The 21,232-nt window shown below is 47.6% G+C and overlaps 1 protein-coding gene across 1 annotated transcript in view; it reads left to right on the top strand.

Annotated features, from left to right (window-relative positions):
- LOC122376504 (guanylate cyclase 32E-like) overlaps window positions 1–21,232 on the top strand; it is a gene marked incomplete at its 3' end in the record, with an annotated part of 41,600 nt that overhangs the window by 15,973 nt on the left and 4,395 nt on the right. Inside the window, exons 5-9 of the mRNA XM_043356394.1 lie at window positions 9,191–9,311; window positions 9,640–9,724; window positions 10,165–10,317; window positions 12,821–12,985; window positions 13,349–13,527. Coding sequence (XP_043212329.1) covers window positions 9,191–9,311; window positions 9,640–9,724; window positions 10,165–10,317; window positions 12,821–12,985; window positions 13,349–13,527 — 703 coding nt within the window. The remainder of the gene's footprint in view (window positions 1–9,190; window positions 9,312–9,639; window positions 9,725–10,164; window positions 10,318–12,820; window positions 12,986–13,348; window positions 13,528–21,232) is intronic.

Below are 21,232 nucleotides of genomic sequence, written 5' to 3' on the forward strand. Positions count from 1 at the left end.
AGAGCGATGACAGCACCTGGAAGGTGTTCACTGTTCAGCTCAACAACACGGATCCATTCATATGCAGCAGGAGGTCCTTTTTCGATCATGACATAACGTTGACCTGAGGTCGTTTTAACGTTAATTCTGAATGGTCAAATTTTAACTCATGTGACGCGTCTCAAAGAAATAAACACGGTGGTGACAAGACAACATATGTAAATACCAAACAAATTCACGGAATCTAAAGTTATTGCAAAGCAAATGTTTCGGCAGAATCTGTCCAGCTAGCTATTTGCCTTCTATGGGCAAAACATAGACCTGAGATGAAATCTGACGCGAAGCTAGCGAAAGAGCGTTGAAAGAGCTATCGAATATGTTTTCTGCTTCACTGTAGCCCTTCTATTGGTGGGTTCCCAGTCGCTAACGTATAACGTATACTAAAGTACCGCTGAGGTATGCTTTCGACCCCTGATCAATCTAGAGGTTTGCGGAAAAAAAGAGCATGCTGCCCGTGACGAGAGAAAGCCGATGATACCCATTTACAAGGTTTCGGGTAATCTCAGGACTCAGGTCATCGCCAATAAGTAGGGAAACTCGGGACCTGCTAGAACTTTGCGAATGTCAGTTGTGATGGTTTTTCGAGGTTCTGATTACGAATGTTACCTATCTTAGTTTTGAACGAAGACGATGACTCCATGCATTTGGGGTAGATCAGGTCAGGTCAGATCGACCAGTACCTAATAGTGGATGACCACCACCGATTGCTTCCTAACGTGTTATACCTACATATGTATAAGCAGCACAACTACTTCTTAAATGTTCAGATGGGCGCTAAGTTCAAAATCAGCTCCAAAATTTTTCCTATACCTAAATTAAAAGCATGTTATGAAAAAGTGAACCAAGGTCATCTTTATTTGAATCAGGGATATCGATTTATTTTTTAGTAGGTGATTAACTCGAGCGCACCGGAAGTTTCGTTGCAATCGGCTCCTTTTTGCGCGACTTCTTTGCGAAAGCCCGAGACGGTTTCATCTGACTCCCTTTCCCCTACATGTGCACTGTACAGCTAGTTGTGACGGTAGCCATGGGGCTGAGGCTAGTTTGTAGTTTTGTAGTTAGGTACTGATCCGACGAATCGACTGCGACCATTTTTTTTTTAACGATCAGACGAACGCTCGGGGCAGTTTTGGCGCGTCCAATCTTTTGAGGGATAAAAAGGTACAAGAATGGTGGCTACTTAAAAATATTGTTGTGCTGGTGTTCCCCGCCCATAGCTAAATGAACTTTAGGTAATTGGCTAATTGGCTTTAGGGAGCTCTTGAAGCGATTCTGAATCTGATGTATTTGTTGGTGTTGCTGACGCCTGCTTCACTGACATAAAAGCTAAAAAAGCATACTCAGCATCGCAAAAAGTGGGGGGGTCGACACCCCCAGTTTTCAAGAGTGGGGGGGTCACGACCCCCCCCGACCCCCCCGTCGGCGACGCCCCTGTACCCTCACCACCGCTACGGAGATCTTTCAAATTCGTGCACATCTAAATGCCCAGAACACACATTTTCTTGCAACTTATTTTTTTTAGAATGACATTAAAAAAACATAAAATCGGCTCTCACCTCGAGACGCGTCCACTCAGCCACAAGACAGAACAAGGAAAGATGGCGCCCGGAAAACCTCGTCGGCTGGTCGTGTCGCGAGCGCCATCCATTGGATAAGTTTGGCACAATTCGCCCTGATACAACTTGGACATGATACAACTCTCCCCGCTCTCCCCTACATACAATTTTCGTGACCTAGGATGACCTGGCCTTGACCTTAAAAATTCGAAGTAAAAGTTCGGTACCCTCAGGGTATCTAAGGCATCCGTCAAGGAGTGCGTAAACCAAAAATGAGCATGATCGGACCGGCCGTCCGGTGGTCAGAGCCTAAATTGTAAACTAGCAAAAATGTCGATAACTTTTACTGTGACCTGACCTGTGACGTCATCAGTGACCTCGAGGTCAATGAAAATAGGTTTCGCTCGACAGTTTTTCCAGGGCTATCAGACGCCGTTTGAATTTTGACGATCGGCCCAGTAGTTTCGGAGATAGGAGGGGGGCTCTGGAGAGACCCCTCCCCAGTCACTTGCGTTATGGAAAATACCTACCCCAGTCATGCGTGGGTTAACAAAAATATGAAATCCGGGAGGATAAATTAAATATAGAAATTGTGGCCAACAGAACATTATCAGTTGCGTTCAACATACTCGTAAGCATATTCACACACCCAGCTTACATATGAGCCATGTAATGATTATTTTTGATAAACATGCTTAAGTTATGAAATCATCTGAAGTGTTTGTAAAGTTCCACGATACGGATCTAATGTCCTGCTATGCATTATGACCATTTCTGGTCAGGTCATGTCTTCGAACATAGGCCAAATTTTTCAAATGACCTTTAAAGATCAACTTTTGACTCATTCGAAGCGTTTTGATAAGAGGAACACGAGGCTGGTAAAATTAATTTCATGCAAGTTTCAAGCTAACAACTCTTTTAAGTGTTAGTGGAAAAGCAATTGGTTTTCTCATAATACCGATGGTGGCAGCTGTTGTTATTTACATGCTAAGCCGTTGACCTTAATTGAATCTGACAATATTGTTCAGAAATAGCGGTAAACGAGCTGATTGTTGTGTTAGGTTAGGCTCTTTCGGTCGATATCAGAGTGGGAAGGATGATGGGAATTAGGGGGAGACCTGGGCGGTAGTCCTGGACCTCATGCTCCGCTGGGGCCGAGCCCAACACGTGGGTTGGATTGCCCTGACACATGGATAGCCCTAGGCGGTGTTTCATGGCTCCGCGCTGCAGCACGCTGCGCTGCGCTGCTGCATTGTTGCGGCGGTTGATATGAATTCGGCTCCACGCTAGCGTTGCGAGCTTCCGAGTCTGTTGATGTTTCCATTGAAATTGGAAACCCAATGCACCGCGCGGTGCGCGCAACGCACCCTGTCTAGGCAAAATTTTACCTTCGATGACCTCTAAAGACATACCTCTGGCTATGACCCGATCCAAAGTTGGCTGAAGTATTGTTTTCTTCTTTTTGCTACTTTTGACGCTACTTCGAATACCACTTAAATGCCCAAAGCCGAGTTAGGTATAAGAATGATGCTCAATCCCCATTTCCCTCCAACAGAGCGTGAGAGTCTAGGTATTCCTGTGGGGCACGGGCTAACAATGACTATCTCATAATCATTGTGGCCATGAACATCTACTGCCATTCTTTAACACCGGTTTCGCTGCGCTAAGCGGTGGCCGTCCCGTTTGTTGGATTCTACAGCTGGCTGGCGGAAAGCGTTACCGGCCGGCCGTCCACCGCCCGCGGGCCGGACCGAGCGGTCCCGCTGACCCTACCTGACCTGAGCCTGGCGCGATATGGGACAGGCAGACGGGGGTTCGGCTCAGCGAAGGCAGCGCCCACTGGTGCTGGGGACTTTTTTAATAGACCTACTGTACCGCCCATTCCCATACCCATATAGGATGCACGGCGAAAACCAAAGTCTGCCCTCCAATTGGTGCATGAGTGCGTTGGTGCGTTGTCCCACTTATCTGTCCGAATTACGCAGCATAATTAACCAGTGTGCACTGGTGTGGCGTCGGAAGTCGTGTCCAGACATCTGGATGGTTGGATTCATGTCTATCCGGGGTGCAATTTCATGCACTGGTATCACAGGCCACTGATGAAGGTGTTTAATGAGATCTCAGTGTGCGTAATTTAAATTAAATGCTGCAGATGTGTGTTTAAAATGAAATGAAATTTAAACTAGAAAATGTGTTAATTGTTGAAGAGACAATGGAAAACATTTCTCTCTTCTTGTATGTCCCTGCAGTGACACTGCCTGAAATAGCCTACGCCCAATCTTCTAAAGTGCCGTACTATTCTATACACGCATTTAGTAACATATATAAAAATACCGGTCTATAATAGCAATGGCGTATCCGAGTCAAGGCTGAAACAACTCTTTACGCAGTCAAGAAATCGCATGCGATCGCATGCGGAAGAACGAACGCATCAATCGCACGCCGCATGCGATTGATGCGGGGAGAATTATAATGTATTTGAATAGGCTCTCGCATGCGATTTCCGGAACGCGGGAAGAGTCTTTTCGGGTTTAAAGGGAACTATTAACGCGGCCGTCATTAAAACATGGACTTAAATGCGTTGAAACAATTTTTGTATTTGATAGCCATTAATTCTAGCTGAACTCAGGCAATGCTGCCAAATTCTTGCTACGGTATTTGAAAGATTGGACCTGGGAACGAACAATCACGCACATTTTGGTGCTACGTGCGAACGGTACCTTCATTGACAGTTTTTGAGCATACCCAAGCTTATCCCCACTCGAAAAATCACGAGTAGTGCCACGTCCGTTTCTATCATTGACGCTAGATCCCGGGGCTGAGCTGCAATGGTAGACTGTGCCGCACTACATACCTGTAATGCGGCGCAGTGCGCGCACAGGAAAACGGCTGCGGCGCGCGCCGGCATATGTAGGCGAACGTATGTAGCGAAGAGATGCTACAGCTTTGCAGATTGTGTTCGTTTGCACCGTTGAAATTTATCTTTAAAAGGGTACTAATAAGATAGACTGATTAATTGTTTAGTGATACATGCGAAAAAGCGTGTTTAACAATACTATTTCACGTCTTCCACATCGTAAGCCATCAGTGGATTACAGTAATCTCTTCCATTATTTATCTATGTTGAATTTCTGTTCCCATGCCTCATACTAACGGCACGGAAATCCCTGCTTTTCTGACGCTATTAGGCTAGGTGGCTTTAGCTGAATTATTCGTGAGTCAGGCCGTTAGGAAGGTTTCAGTCAACAGCTAGGTATGTTTTCATCTGCTAACACCCGGATGGCACCTCCCCTCCATCTTTCCGTTGAGCTCCCCTCTCAGCCGGTGGACCTGGGTGTTATTTTCTGCTAAACCTTACTGACCATCCTCCTTCTTCGTCCTTTGCCGCCAGGGCTGGGTCAGGCCCGGCTCTTATCCCGGAGCCCGGTCTATTCCTGCCACCGCGCCGTCCCAGGTCCCGGCATATGCAAACGATCTGTTGGAAGGAGGTCCGCCAACCATGTCCACTCCGAAATAGGACGGGAAATGTGTCCTCTCTCTCTCTCTCTCTCTCTCTCTCTCTCTCTCTCTCTCTCTCTCTCTCTCTCTCTCTCTCTCTCTCTCTCTCTCTCTCTCTCTCTCCCTCTCTCTCTCCCCCTCTCTCTCTCTCTCTCTCCCTCTCTCTCTCTCTCTCTCTCTCTCTCTCTCTCTCTCTCTCTCCCTTTTTCTCTCTCTCCCTTTTTCTCTCTCTCCCTTTTTCTCTCTCTCTTTCTCTCTGCTGGTGGGTCATTCAACGGTAATTGAATGCATGTCTAACTTAGTCTAGAGGGCTTTCAGCATTCTTTTGCCATTATACTGTTGAAAATAAACATCGATCCTCCAAAATGAAACAGGTTTTACTAGTTTAATTTCCATGCTGACTAGAGGGCCCTTTCAGTAGGTCGTAGTTCGTCGACGTTGCAATTTAATGAGCTCGTTAGGCTTGTAATTTCCGAATTAGAAACTTGATACCACCAATATATCGGCCAACATTGACATCGAAGTATCAAATTAATTAATGATGCATTTCTTCTCTAATGCTACATCCATACGCGATTGCAATTAGTGCTGGTAAGTGTGTGAGGTGTTTATTGAAGCGGCTGAAATTTTGATGATGTAAGGTGCTAACGCGGACATAAGTTGAAGTCCATGGTTGTTAGCTGTTCAGAAATTGTTGGCTTGCAAAAATGTCATTAATGCGTCAGCTAATGGTTTAACTTGCTCGAAGCACAATACAAGATCAAAACGGCTGAAGGCACAATTACACAATTTCTGAATTAATTAGTAGTTTCGTGGAGGCGTCATCTATATAACACTTTTACATTTAAACACTTTTAACAACAAATACCAGATCATCGCATGCTTTTGATCAATTAGGTATTCAGTTTCTCGACCATATCCTAGGAATCAGCTGATTCCTGGGCTGACCCAGGAATCAGCCCACCATTTAATTTTCGTTGTCCTTAACTTCGAGCCGACTCCAGCGAGCCCGACGGCTGTCCACGCTGTAGTTCGATCGCTGCGGCTGAAACGAGTCGGACTCTATTTGGTGTGCGAGGCTGGGCCGCCGGAACTCGAAGGCAATTTTACCGCAGAGCGGCGTCAGTGCCAGGGTCAGAGGTTGACCTACCAAATCTGCCCGAGGTGGGGGGGGGGGGGGCGCAGTTCTCTGGCTCAGTCTCTCGGTGGTCTGCGCTAATTGGAGTTAGAATGGAGGGCTTTTGTAGAATTTGTTGCCGACCAGTTGCAATATTTGTACGATGCTCACCCACTGTCATTATATTCAAGTTTTTGCAATTGTTGTTGATTGAAATAGTGTCTATCGCTAGGAAATGCATCTTATGGTGATAGTTGCAAGGTTCGAAGCTGAGGGTTCCGATTTCGTTTTATTTTTCTTCTGATTCGGCTAAAGGAAACAATAAACATTTTGCATATGAAAGAAGATTTTCCAGCTCATCGTTGCATTCAAAACTTGAAACCGCGACGCTTGAAGTTGCCGTTCTTGGGAAGTTATGTCCGAATAACTGGCAACAAGTAGCAAGAAATCAAAACAGCTCCGTCACTTTTGCATTTTATTTGTCCGGCTAAGCTAAGGAATGCCGATCCTTTTCATATTGCATGATGCAGTTTGATTTTCGCAACACTAAAGATCAATGATGCCTTCATCGACGATGTGTTTTACCTCGGGACCATCCCATCAAATATATTTATGGATACGATGCATATGTATAAGCATGTTCACTATACATGGCCACAGCAAATGCAGTTGTTTTGTGAGTCGCTAGAACTGCCAGTTGACAAAGGCGTGGCCCAATAGCTCAGGATAGAATGCTTGCGATATTATGAGACTTTCTACGGAAACTACCGAGCGTACTTACATGGTGGAGACAGATGGGGCCTGGGGGAAAAGATACAGATGCATGGGGAATATTAACCCGCGCCCCGTTGGGCTCTGCCGAGCAACGCGCCCGGTTGGGGGGGGGGGGCATTTTGGCCCCCCCCTAAGATCTCGAGAACCACGCAACATAGCGACAAGCGGTAAACGGCGTTGGATAGCCCCAACGGGGAACTACCTTGTGACCCAATTTTATTGACCTAGGTCAAACCGATGACGTCACAGGTCAGGTCAAAGGTCCAATTTTCACCGTTTACAGGTACTTCAAGAAATGCGTTGTAAAATCGAGTAAAATGCATTTCATTGAAAATCATCGATGGGGAAATGTTCTTCAAACACATATTTTGCTATTTGAGGTCACTGATACCAGGTCAGGTCACAGAGGTCAGGTCACGGGGGGTCACAATATGAAAGTGTCGTGTGATACATGTTTTATGGTCCATTTCACATGACAAATGCGATTATATGGGTCAGGCAGCCTTTGAGGCCAGCTTAGATCACGTTTTGGTCAAGGTCAGGTCAAGGTCAGGTCAAGGTCAGGTCAAATTAGGTCAAATTTAAAAGTTAATATTTTTGCATAAAATGGGTATCGAATCGATGCAGCTCGTCACGGGGAGTTCAATGGTGGTCTTTGTTTTGCCGTACGAGGTCTAGAATTGCTAAAAATTGAGTTCAAAAATTTGACGTCATCATTTTTGAACAGTTTTTTCGCTATAACTTGGCCAAAAAACGAGATATCGATCTGAAATTTGGTATGTATATAGAAGAGCGCTGGGACTATCACATATATTCCGGTTTTTTCGAAATTCGGAAAATTTTGGATTTTTTCAAAGTTTTTCTAAAAAAATCAATTTTTTGATTTTTTTGGGTCAAAAACCAAAAATTTTGAAAATCCGAGATAGCAGTTTTGTAGCGCCGCCTTTTGTCTACTAGACCATATAAAGAACTTTGAAATTGCTTAATAACTGTAGATTTGGTGAGCGTTTCAAGATTGCATGTTTTTTGCTCATTTTTGCTCGAACATGACCTCAGTTTGACCTCAATAACTCCTGACCTAAGGTGACCTAAGACTTGAAATTTGGTGTGAAGGTGTCAAATTGATGCCCGGGAAGGTACTGAAAATTTGGCGGCGCTGCGCGCCGCCGTTTTCTTGCTATTCAGGAAAAACCACAGGGGGGGGGCCAAAATGGCCCCCCCCAACGGGGCGAGGGTTAACCCTCGCATGTGTGCGGCGTTTGCCAGCTTCTAATGTGTAGGGGGGGGTCGGTTGGACCCCCCCCCTTGCCGTTTGGCCCCTGATCGAGCTAGAGCTTCGCGGAAAAAACGAGCGTGTTGCCCGTGACGAGAGGAAGCCGATGATACCCAATTTTAAGGTCCTAGGTCATTGGTTGACCTTCCAGGTCAGGTCAATGACCCAAAGTCGGGAAAATCGGGACCTGTTAGAAAGTCGTAAAGTGTGGCTGCTAAGGGGTTTTTCGGGGTGCTGATCACGAATATCGTGTTAGTTTTGATCACAGATGATGTCTTGAAGCATTTAGACCAGGTCGGGTCAGGTCAGGTCAGGTCAACCAGTAGGCGTCGTGACGGGTATTCGTAGTACGTGTCAACCGCCTCTGACAGCTTCGTAACATGTTACGAAGTCACCAAAACTACTTCGTAAATGTTCAAATGATTGCTAAATTCGAATTCAGCTCCAAAAACTAGCCTAGAAACATGTAAAACTCGAAAAAGTGACCCGAGGTCACCCGAGGTCACCAAAGGTCAATGACCTGACCTGACCTTCAGGTGACCTTGACACACACGGGAGTAACATCAAATCACATGTTTGAACGTTTGAAACCACGAAAAGTTTGCAAACACGCGGCTAGTGCGAGCCGACATACGCGAAATCGCGATTCCGGCCAAACATGGTCTCGGAAAAGAGGTCACAGGTCAAAGGTCATTTGGGTCAGGGTCATGAAATTTTCAGGGTAGGTGTATAATTGATCAATGGGAGGGTACTGAAAGTTTCGTTGCGATCGGCCGCTTTTTACGCGAGTTATTCGCGAAAAACCATGGCGGGGTCCATCCGACCCCCCCCCCTACACATGCGAGGGTTAACATGCATCGACTGTTTAGTGTAAACATGCGTTTAGTCGCTAAGCGCATATAATAATGCTGATTGTTTTTTATGTTCCTACAGGCTATGCCAACCCGCTGAGAGACAATCGGACATTGGACAAAGAGGCGCTGAAAAATATCTACGAGCCTTGGAGAAGTGTGCTCAAACTAACTCCAAGCCATCCCACCAGAGCAGACTACAAGTAAGCATTGACTTTCGCATTGCATACAGTGAATCGATGGTAAATATAACCCACTGCAACGCATTGAAACCAGAGCGCAATGCATGCTTAGTAACCAGTTGTATGAAGTTGAAAAAAGTGATGTAACTGTTTTCCGTTTGCTTTATTTTTCTACTAATAAGCTTCAAGCACTTATTCTGTTAAACATTTGTAAAACATTGATTCTTGAGCACACTGGTACGAAATACAGGGGCATTCAAAGTACTGATGAAAAGTATTGTTAAGTGAATAAGCTTCAATTTGTCCTGAGTGTATCAGTCTGTTAGCTTGAGTTCTTTCATGGTTGCAGAGAAATCATGAACAAAATAAAGAATGCGTCACGGGAGGACCCATTCAACGTTCCAATTCACCCGACCATTCTGAAATCAATGAAGGTAAGTTGATGGGATCGTTGTAAAACTTATGTTTCTGCAGCGCGCTTTTAGAGCTTCTGCATGCATTTGATTTCCTTCATGTGCAAATTATCATCAATCCTGAGAGCGATGGAAGTCATTAGTATTTACTTTCACCGCACACACTGAGACGTTACGCTGCTAAATGTCTTCTGAACTTGACCAGATTATTTACCAGGTACCCGTGTCTACTACGCTTGACCTCATCTCTGTGACCTGTGACCTTTGCTGCTCTTCTACGTTGACCTATTATCATTTGCCTAGGACGGCTGTGAATGACATTATACCTCCTGGCTACATGCCTTCTAACGTTGATTTCATTGCAGTATCTTTTTATGTCAGTCGCCCATGACCTCACGAGCTGTGTGTAACCTGTGGCCTGTGACCGTGACCTGTGACGTCCGATCTTGACCTGACATCAGGTACCTGTATCGGCCGCGCATGCCTACGACGCTGTCCTCATGTACGCCCGAGCTGTCACTGAAGTGCTCGCCGCCAAAGACGACCCCACCAACGGCACGGCGGTGCTGCAGAGGATACGCGGCCACAACTTCATGTCGCTACGCGGATACACGGTGAGCGAAACCGACTGCGACCCGGAGTTCTGGAGGAAGGTGGAATGGGCGGCTGCAACTCCATTTAGCGTATGCGCACGGCGAAATTTGTGGTTGCTGCACCGCGATTAAGTTAGCTCTTTCTGTTGCATATGCCATCATACATGCTCACAGACATTCTCGTATTAGTATGCAAAGAATGTGGCATACATTTCTCGGGCAGAATCTGCTCCTATTCCCCATGCTGAGCTGACCCTTCCCCCTCCCACACCACTTAACCACTCGCCACCGCAATACGATACGGTATGTGTGACCATCAATCTTCATGAGCGTGCTCCTTTATATATCTAATAGCTCTTTCCAAGGTGCCGGACGAAAAGATCGTTGGTGGCATGTGCGCAGCGCGCGCTGAGGTATGCTGAGTGCTTATGATGATAAGGATTTTTCCTATATGTGGTTTTTACCTATCCCGTGTCCGTATTGACTGTGTAGTGTGTGCTGCCTCGGGAGAGTTGGTGGAGATGCAGCCAAGGCAAATAAAATCGAAAACGGCGAATGATTTCAGTCAGGAATGGACCATTAGTGGTTTGGAGATGATATGAGCAAAATTACCCTCACAGGTTTACGTATTTATTCCTAAGACCAAAAATAAAGTATATTTCTTTCAGGATCCCCAAACCGTTTCTGAAAATCCACACAGCGGAACAGTATGTCCGTGCGGTGATCTGCAGCCGGTCCCCTCGCCATGTCCGCTCACCCCGTGACGATGGCCACTGGGCAGTGCGTGCGCCGTGTCGTCTGACAGTGACCCGACAAACTGAACTCACACACGAACAACATCATCACGAAAGGGACGCGGCTGTAGAATGACAGCTGTGTCATTTTGTTCTATTCTGGTGGTAGTTGAGTTTGAAGTGGCAGCTCTGCGGTACGGTGTTTTCTTGCGTGGTGCTTATGTCGAACATATGCATCTATTGAAATGTCATTGGTGAATATGAGTGTCGTTTTTCGTTCCTCTGGTAACACCCGTGCACAAACTAATCATTTTGGTATTTTGACGTGAAGCTTGTGGCGTTTGATGATTTAACCCGCGCCCCGCTGGGCTATTCAGCCATACGCGCCCTGCTGGGGGGGGGGGGGCAGATTCTGCCCCCCCTGTCTAACTTCCGAACCGATGGTCGTAGAAAGACGGGGAAAACGGCAATCGAAAGCTCTCAACAAGGCGGATCTTAAGAGCCCAAATTTTTTTGCTTAAGTAGGTCAGAGGTCAGGTCAAGGTCAGGTCAAGGGTACAAAATGCAAGTTTCTACAGTATTGGCCTTGCACCGTAGTTGCCGAAGAATGGAATGAGACTGATTGCCCAAAACGTGTTCATAGACTACCAAGACAATATTCGTTGCACACAATGTCATTCAAAGGTCAAGGTCAAGGTCAGGTCAGGTCAGGTCAGGTCACCAAAAACAAAATAATGAAAAGGGCATGTGCGACACATGTTTTATGGGTCATTTTACTCATGGAATTCAATAGGCACACTCAATAAGTGATATGGACCACCTCTGGATGAATTTCAGGTCGAGGTCAGGTCAAGGTCAGGTCAAGTGAGGTCAAATTTTGAAGTTGGTTGTTAAGGCCTAAAAAGGTGTCTATCCGATGCAGTTTTTCACGGCGAATCGAATGGTGCTATTTGTATTTCCGTACGAGGTCTAGAACTTCCAAAAAAATCATTTTTCAAAATTTTTGTGTGTCGTGACGTCATAAAATTTTGAATAACTCCCACATTTTTGAACCGATTCTTCTAAAAATTGGTATGTAGGTGCATATAGACCACTTCTTTGACATATATTCCGGTTTTTTCGATAAACTCAAAATTTTGGATTTTATAAATATTTTCCCAAAAAAGTCAGTTTTTTGGAAAAATTTTGGCCAAAATCCAAAATTTTCAAAAAACCGAGATAGCCATTTGATAGACAAAGTAGAATCACGTATAACCTTTTTTGTTACGTCTTGATTCCTTTAAAAATGAAGAAGTTAGCGGCGTTTGAAATTTTGCCGTTTTTTAGGCGAAAATGGCGAACATGACGTCACTAAAACGTCAATTTCTCAAAAACTTTCCGACGGATTTCGCTCAAATTTTCAGGGAACGTGTCAAATTGATGTATGATAAGGTACTGAAAGTTTGACGTCGCTGGCGTAACGCGTTTAGAAGTTATTGGCGAAAAACGGGAGGGGGGGCAGATTCTGCCCCCCCCCCCAGCGGGGCGCGGGTTAAATGGCTACGGTATCATAAAATTAACTGTTGAATCCCGTACCATTCAATTTCGAAAAGGTTACGTCAGTGGATACACAGCTATTTCAATCACGCAAAGCTGTTTTGAAAGCTGAAAACTAAATAGAGTATTACAAGGAATAATAACTGTTTTCGACACCGCTGAGGCCCAGCTTTGCCATCACTTGATTATAGCACATGTTTTCGACAGTTCGTAAAACAAAGATGAGTGTTATATGACGGTAAAAACATCTACAGGTTCATGTGGATGAAAACGGCGACGCCGAGGGAAACTACTCGGTGGTGTCGCTGCTGCCAGATGAATCTGGTAACAGCACCCTGCCCTACCGGATGTTGCCAGTTGGCTATTTTTCTACCAAGGACGGTCAGAACACGTCTTCCGGGCCGGCCAGCGATCTTCCGGTGAGAAAATTGCGAAAATGGCCGCATGATGCTGACTAATTTTTTGGTAGGAGTATTGTTAACACCGTCATACCGTTCGCCACAATTGCTAATGCTTCTTTTTGCTGTGGAAATGACATGTTTTGGTCAATGAATGTTTAGATATCTGTTACAACCAAACAATTTTACCCATATTACTGAATTGTTTCATCGATAATACAAACATAAGTATGTGGCAGTGTAACACAACCTTGTGTTCTGATTAAGTTCATTGGGTCTTGTTTGTTTTGTTGTAGGGCTTCATTTCTTCTTTTCCTACTTTTCCCTGTTCAGCTTTCTTCTCACCCAGCATTTTCACTGTTCTCTCCACCCTTCTCACCACAGGAGTTCCGCTACCTGAACCCCAGTCAGGGCATCCAGTGGGTGCTGGGCCACCCTCCCGAGGCGCACCCACCGTGCGGCTTCGACGGCAAGCGGTGCTCCATCGACCCGGACCCCATGACCATAGTCCTGCTGACTCTGGCCGTGTGCGTCGTCCTGGTGGCAGCCATCTTCGCCTTCAGGTCAGTACAGTCACGTGACCGGTCAAAGTCGGTTCAGAGCTGAAGTTAGTGGAGTCACGTGATCAGCGTGGATAGTGTGATCACTGATAAGTCATGCCATTGAAGTAACGTGGTTAGGGTTCGATAGTGAGGTAAGTCATTGAAGTCACGTGGTGGTTTTGGACACGCTGTTCGATCAGCAGTGGTATCACATGGTCATCACGTGAACTTTGTTCATTTAGGTCAGTGGAGTCACGTGACCAACATGTGTAGGCTGGCCAGTCAGGTAGCTGCAGTCACGTGACCGGTAAGGGCAGTGAAGTCGCATGTTCAGCGTGTGTTATTGTGATAAACTCATTAAACTCACGTGATATGATCATTGTGGGCAGCCTGTTCGATTAGGTTAGTGAAGTCACGTGACACACATGTGAACTTTTGTTCGTTCAATTCAGTGGAGTCACGTGATCATCGCCTGTTGATATTGATTATTTTGCACGCCACTACATATAATATGTACCTACTGGACTGGACAAAAATAATGGACGATTGCCAATGCAAGGCAGGAAGTTAAAAATTTCATAGCCAATTCTGTTATGCTTAGCGGAATTAGACCAGACCTCATCTCGACTAGAGGCGGTCTAAGTTGAGTGGCAACGATGCTATTGGAATATCGCTTTTTTATTAAAAGTTCCTTGAATATTGTTGATTACTTATATCGTAATTGATACGTTATTTGGTAGGTGTCAGATTTGCAGTAATGAGTAAGCCAATACCTGAGCTCTCGGCATTTTAAGGCACACGCGCTATCCTGTGGCTGTTATACATATCACTCATCCCCATGAAAGGCTGACATCCCATTGAAGTATATTTGTATCTTCCGTATCAGCTAAGCCTCCCACGCATTGAGATAACGAAATGCATGGCGCCGATGCCAAGACATGCCAACCACGCGTCCACTAATTTGGAGTCGAGGTCGGCTGAATGAATCCCTTTGATAATGATACGCTTTGATTGATCAACTAGAAAGAAGCCTTATGACGCTATTTGAGCACCACGCTATGCATGAAATTGACTCAATAATACACTTAGCAATTCAATCGAGCGCGACTTTTGATGGATTCTTGCGCTTCGATGGTGCGGTTTGAAAGGAATACCAGGAAGGGAGAAATCAGCTGCGAACACCAAAGATGATGTTAGCCCCGCCTGCGTAATGGTTGAGCGGTAGGGAGTTTTACTAGTCAGTCACGTTATTTGAACGTAGATTCATGCTACTTTGTAACCAGATAACTAAATAAATACTAACATTTCGTTATTGTTACACGAAATTGAGACGTTTAATTGATGTTCAATGCTCAATTCAACAGTTTACTACCTCTTGCAAGCACCCGCTGAAAGCACACATGCTTGCCTGCAGTTTCTTGGGTTTTCAGGATTTGTTTTATTTATACCAGCTTCATGCATACATGGATGACGCCTCTGGTTCCCATCATGAATTCCTTTTCTGCTGACATTTAAGGCATTCAGCTACGGAGGCGACACATAATGATGGGAGTTTTTACACCACGTTTTTTCACCTCCAGTGCAGAACATCTTATATCGAGTGTCCACTTACGTGCCCTGAGCCTCTGCGGATTCACCAGCGTCTCCTCATTGCTATCAGATGACGCTAATACCCCGCGTCATTTCACGCATCGCCGGCCACGTCATTACACCAGGAAAATTGGTATTCCTGGTAAGACCCGCCGTCGCGAGATTCCCAAGAAGTGCATGCTTTTTGAGAGCATATCAAAGAATCAGAGATGTGTTGCTAAATACGCCTTTTTAGTCTACAATGCTCTCGGCGGGTTCTGCGCTTAATGGAATTCATATCACACAGCCATATTGACTCGAAAAACTGTGTCTGCTCGGATGTGCTTCCATTCTCAAACTCAATAGGTTAGTTTGACATATGGGGTCAAAAATTCGAATATTTGGCTTGTTTTGGTCCACATTCACGAAGTCTGCTCCAATTTTGTCTTTTCCATATCCTTTTCAAGTTCTTATTAATGACAGTTTCACCGACAGACTGGTTTCTGGACATAGTTATAAGTCTCTGCACAAAAAATGGCGATTGCTGATATATTCCCAGTGGCGCAGCCAGGATTTCGTTTCGGGGGGGTCATGGCTTCCAAAGCGGGCCCCCTAGTGTGCGGGCCCCCACCCATTTTTCAGAATCTCTCCATATTTCATACGCATTCTGCTGGGCGGGCCCCCTTTACCTGCACGATAACCCTGAGCGAGTTTCAATCAGAAAATTTGCATAGAACAGTAGCTCGGTAATCACCCGGTCTTCACTTTTTACGCAAATTGACCACGACAGAAATATGTTACTATGACGTATGACTTCGTATCTTTCGAGTCCGATATGAGCCCCAATTCCGCAATATGCATAGCATATTATATGCAATCGGAACTGTTGCCTGCTTCTGTCGCACAAGATTTAAAAGTAGTCCCATGTGCCTGTCCTAAGTCATCTATTGGCTGTTGTAGTAGATTGTGCTTTTATTCTTCTTCATTACGTGAATTCGCTCGTAAGAAGTTTTAACCCTCGCCGGCACAGGGGGGAGGGGTTGATGCAACCCCTAAGGTTTTTTTCGCGAAGAACTCGCGTAAAAAAGCGGCTGATCGCGACGTAACTTCCATAGTGCGCTGAAATTCGCGCAACTTATAGAACAAGGATGGGTAACGTGCCTGTGAAGAGTCACAGCTCGATCGGGCCGGTGGTGAGCACATGGCGCGTGCTCAAAAAGTGCTGTAGTGTCTGAGTGTATTAAGTGCCGTGCCGGCCTGTCCGCACTGTAGCGAGTGGCGCCCCGCCCTCCTCTGTGATCACGTGATCTTGTGACCGCCGACCAATTCCTGGCCGGCTGGGTCAGTCGGTGCCGGGCAGCCAGCCAATACAGGCCTATCGAGGACGCGGACTTTACAAGTGCAAATTCGCGTCATAGACTTTACATGCATAAATCGGCTTGCAAAAATGGGCGACAATGGCTCAACTTGCCCGACACGGGTCCGGTCCCCGTGCAGTATCTCGGTAACCGTGGGTCCGATCGGCACGAGGAACACAGTATCGTGCATGAGAATCGAACGGGCTATCGAATGGTGTGAGGTGCAGGGATGGCACGCGCCACGTGCACCCGTGAGGGCACTTATGCTTGAAAAAATTGACGTTTTGGACGGATTTTGGACTTAGTGCTATTTTTGGGTGACTGTCAGACGGAGCGGGTTCAAACAACGCTTGTTAGCAAGAGAAATGTAAGTACCTACCGCCTCTCATGGGAAAATTGTGAAAAGCTAATTGATCAAAAACAAGGTGGAACAAATTGCTGGAGAAAATAGCATTTGCTTATGACTTAATTAATTACAGGGGTTTTGCTACATAACCTGGTATGTTTGACAATTGAAATGGGCATAGATTGGAAGAGCATTCAATTGTGACCAAGGTCCAATCATCGCTTTTGCATGACGAGCAACAATATTCTTAAGAATATAAATGTTTCAAACCTCTACATAGTAATTCATCGATGGCTTTCACTCTTCAATAACCTACGCCAACCTACTAGGGTTGACTATTAAGTAATGGAAGTGCCTTAACCCTCGCCGGCCGAGGGGGGGGGGGCGGGTGCCGCCCCCCCCCCATAGGGTTTTTTCGCGATAGCTCCGAACACGCTGGCGATAGAGAGCTGAAACTTGGCATACCTGACCTTTGATCCAAGCCGCATCTTTTGACACCAACCGCATTTTTGGGTCAGGTCAGGTCACTGACCTATGACGTCATAAGTGAACCTCTGCACGGTCTTCAGATGTCGCAACTTCGCAACGCCCTCACTGCCAGAGGAGATGTCACAGGGAAATGAAACTTGCAGGATCTAATATCCATTATGAGTCCCACAACTTGTATATCTCGGATTTTTCCTAAAGGTCATATGAGGTCAGGTCATTTTCGTGACCTCACCATTATAAGTCAATGGGGAAAAATTCAAACTGCTATTCTGACGCCGGGAACGATCTCCAACTATCTCAAGCACACAGAATCGTGATTTGATGCACTCCTTGCAAGGTTAGATGCGTCACTTTTGCAATGTTGACCTTGCGTGACGTCATTTATGACGTCATCAAGGTCATATTAGTTTTTCGTCAATAACTCCTGATCAAATTGAGCTAGCGAGTCGGGAAAGCCACCAATGGACTCAGGAAGACCTGCCGAATCGAATGATATGCGACATGACCCCTTTAGACCAACTTCGTGACCTGGGGGTGCTGACCTGACCTTGACCTGAGGTCAACACCCCAAATTGACCTGACCCTGACAAAAAGTATATCATTCGACGCGCCTGAGCGAGACGAACACGATGCTGCCAAAATCGGCGCTCTGCGGCCGTTTTTTGCGAAGTTATTCACCAAAAACTGAACCGTACCTTGGGGCACTTGACCTGACCTCAGAGGTCACCGGTTGACCTAGGACCTTAAAATCGGGTACCAATCTCTGCGTCTCGTAACGGCGCACACGCTCGTTTTTTTCGCGACGCGCTAGCTCCACCAGGGGCGAAACGGCGAGGGGGGGGGTCGTACCCGCCCCCCCCCCCCCTCGGCCGGCGCGTATGTAGAAAACCAATAGGTCCGGCGAGGGTTAAGCAATTAAACGGGTTTGCACGTGCACACATTATTTAGGTGTCATTTCATGCGCCGATCTTTTTTCTATCCAATGGTGAAGACCACATGTCCCTAGCTACTTTTTGCTATAAGCTATCGTCGTTTTCCCAAGAGACCTCCCGAACCTGTGGCGCACCACCTGGCAATGGCTAAAGCCGCGCGCCAGCGCCGAGTGCAAGGTCATTAGAGCCCAGTTTGTCGTAGGGAAAAGGCCTACCAATATCAGAAAAATTATTTTCTAAGTGTATGGAGCGACGCAGCCTCCCCACAGACGATATGTCGGTGGTTTCATCGGTTTGAGAAAGAAAGCGCCGATCAGTCTTCTGGCGGCGTTCCAGGAGTGGGTCAAGACGAGGCTGGAATGGTGTGTGATGCTTGAAGGCGATTATGTGGAGTAGTGTATGCTGTCATTTATCGTGCCAATGTGTATTGTTTTGATGAAAATATAGAAATTGTCCATTGTGTAGCCATAACAATAAGCCAATAAGCTCTGATGACCTCGCGCTGGCGCTTGGCGCGCGATTTTGGCAATTGCCAGACTCCTTTTTCATGGTGCGCCGCAGGTTCGGGTGGTCTCTTGGGAAAACGACGATAGCTTGGAGCAAGAAGTAGCTAAGGACATGTGGTCTTCACCATTGGATAGAAAAAACATCGGCGCATGAAATGACACCAAGAAAACATGTGCACGTGCAAAAACGTTTAATTGCTTAAGGCACTTCCATTACTTAATAGTCAACCCTAGTATGTCATGAAATACACTTGGCATGTTCTATAGTAGAACGCATGGTTATTATCAGACACGAGCACCTCGATGCGATGGATATTTTTTCCCAAAACCAAAATGCTTAGCCGTCAAAAGGCAATCGACCGTAATGCATACATAACCCACAGACACAAGACCAACCAAACGCCCACCGATCGAAAATACCCCTTATTGGCGTTGCGAAGCAAGCGGGTCACCCTAGCGGGCCCCATTCACCCGGGGGCTCGGGCCCTATCCACATGGGGGACCAAGCCCTATCCATACGGGGGCCCGGGCCACGTTCACCTGGGCTCCGGGCCGCAAATTCCCAATAGTGCTACACGCTACGCACAGCCCAGGCGGGTGACGTCACGGTGTCGTCACTCGCGTCCGGGGCATGCGATTGCGCATGGGGGCCGCTCGGCTCTGGAGGCGCCGGCGGCAGGCGGCTCAGAGAGATCTGCACGGCCGATGGGAGCGGGTTCCGAGATGTGCACGGCCGATGGGAGGGCTCGAAGAAGACCACTGCTCTGATGCCTTTAATAGTCAACTACACTGCGAACGATTTATCGGGCATATCCGACGCAGAAGTTGCGGCGAAAGAACCTGAGGCTGTTGCGTCATGCAGCATTATGGTAAACGAAATGTGCTCTGCTCGTGCGAGGGTTTAGAGTTGTGGCTTGGTGGAACAGATTCCTGTGCCCATCGCCACTTGCTAGTAGTCTGAAGCTGTTCAGAGTAGTTGAGGTAGAAGAACAGTAAATTTCAAGCCAGTTTCTGAACTCTTCTCCGGTTTTGACGTCCTACATCCCAAAGTCAAGGTTGAGGTATTATCTTTGCAGTTCACGTCGACGCTCGATGTTTGAAAAGCCTGAAGATTCAAATTTTTTTCCGAGAAAAAAACACATCTTTTTCCATCTTGCACCACAGGTACAGAAACAACACCACCCACAAATCCAACACAAATTACAGTCTAATAGGTGTAACACCAACACGGCCTTCAAATCCAACATCCAGCGCCAGGGCTGCGGAGTCGGAGTCGGAGTCGGAGTCGGTCGGAGTCGACAGATCTGCCCGGAGTCGAGTCGGAGTCGGAGTCGATTTTGGAAACCGTATCTGGAGTCGGAGTTGGAGTCACCGAAAATCAATCGACTCCGCAGTCCTGGCAGTGCTGCGGAGTCGGAGTCGGGAGTTGGAGTCGGTCGGAGTCGACAGTTCTGCGCGGAGTCGGAGTCGGGGTCCGAGTTGGTTTTTGAAAGTCGGAGTCGGAGTCGGAGTCAGAGTCGCCTAAAATCCATCGACTCCGCAGCTCTGTCCAGTCCAGCGCACTCGGCCAAGGCCATCAATCAAGGCCGTAATTCTATATACCCTGGTATGAGGCCCTTGAATTCGCGCCTTAGGTCCGCGTGTGATTCGTGCATAGACTCGTATATTGTCGTCATAGACTTTCCTTAACCTGTATCTGAACTAGCGAATAGATCCCCACCTCGTCTGACTATTGGCTGATGGATGTGACGTCACATAACCCCCAGGCCAATGAGCGTGGGCGTCAGGTTATGACGTCATCTCCCGCGAAAACCAGCCAGTCAGCGCTGGAGGTGCGTAGCGTGTAGCATGATTGGGAATTTGCCTCCGGGCCTCGTCCACCCGAGGCTCCGGGGCCCGCCCACCAGGGGGCCCGGGCCCCATCCAGCCGGGGGCCCGGGCCCCGTCCACCCGGGGTCTGGGGTCCGTACTCCCGGGGGCCCGGACCCATCCATCGGGGGCCCTGGCCCCATCTACCCGGGGGGCCGTGCCCCATCCACCTAAGGGGCCCGGGCCCGTTCTCCCGGGGCCCGGGCCCCATCCACCCGGGGGCCTGTGCCCTATCCACCCAGGGGCCCGTGCCCTATCCACCCAGGGGGCCCGGGCCCGTTCTCCCGGGGCCCGGGCCCCATCCAAATGGGGGTCCGGCCCCGTCCACCCGGGGCTCAGGGCCGTTCTCCCGGGGGCCCGGGCCCCATCCAGCCGGGGGCCCGGGCCCACTCCACCCAGGGGGCCCGGGCCCGCTCTCCCGGAGCCTCGGGCCCCATCCACCCGAGGGGCCTGGACCCGTTCCCGCGGGACCCGGGGGTCCGGGCCCCGTCCACCCGGGGCCCGTTCTCCCGGTGGCTCGGATCCATCCACCGGGGCCCCATCCGCCGGGGGGCCCGGGCCCTATCCACCCGGGGGCCCGGACCCATCTACAGGGGGCCCGGGTCCCATCCACCCAGGGGGCCGGGCCCGTTCTCCTGGGGGCCCGGGCCCTGTCCA

The sequence above is a fragment of the Amphibalanus amphitrite genome, unplaced genomic scaffold (assembly GCF_019059575.1).
Source record: "Amphibalanus amphitrite isolate SeventyFive unplaced genomic scaffold, NRLGWU_Aamphi_draft 002171F_arrow, whole genome shotgun sequence".
NCBI classification, from domain to species: Eukaryota; Metazoa; Arthropoda; class Thecostraca; order Balanomorpha; family Balanidae; genus Amphibalanus; species Amphibalanus amphitrite.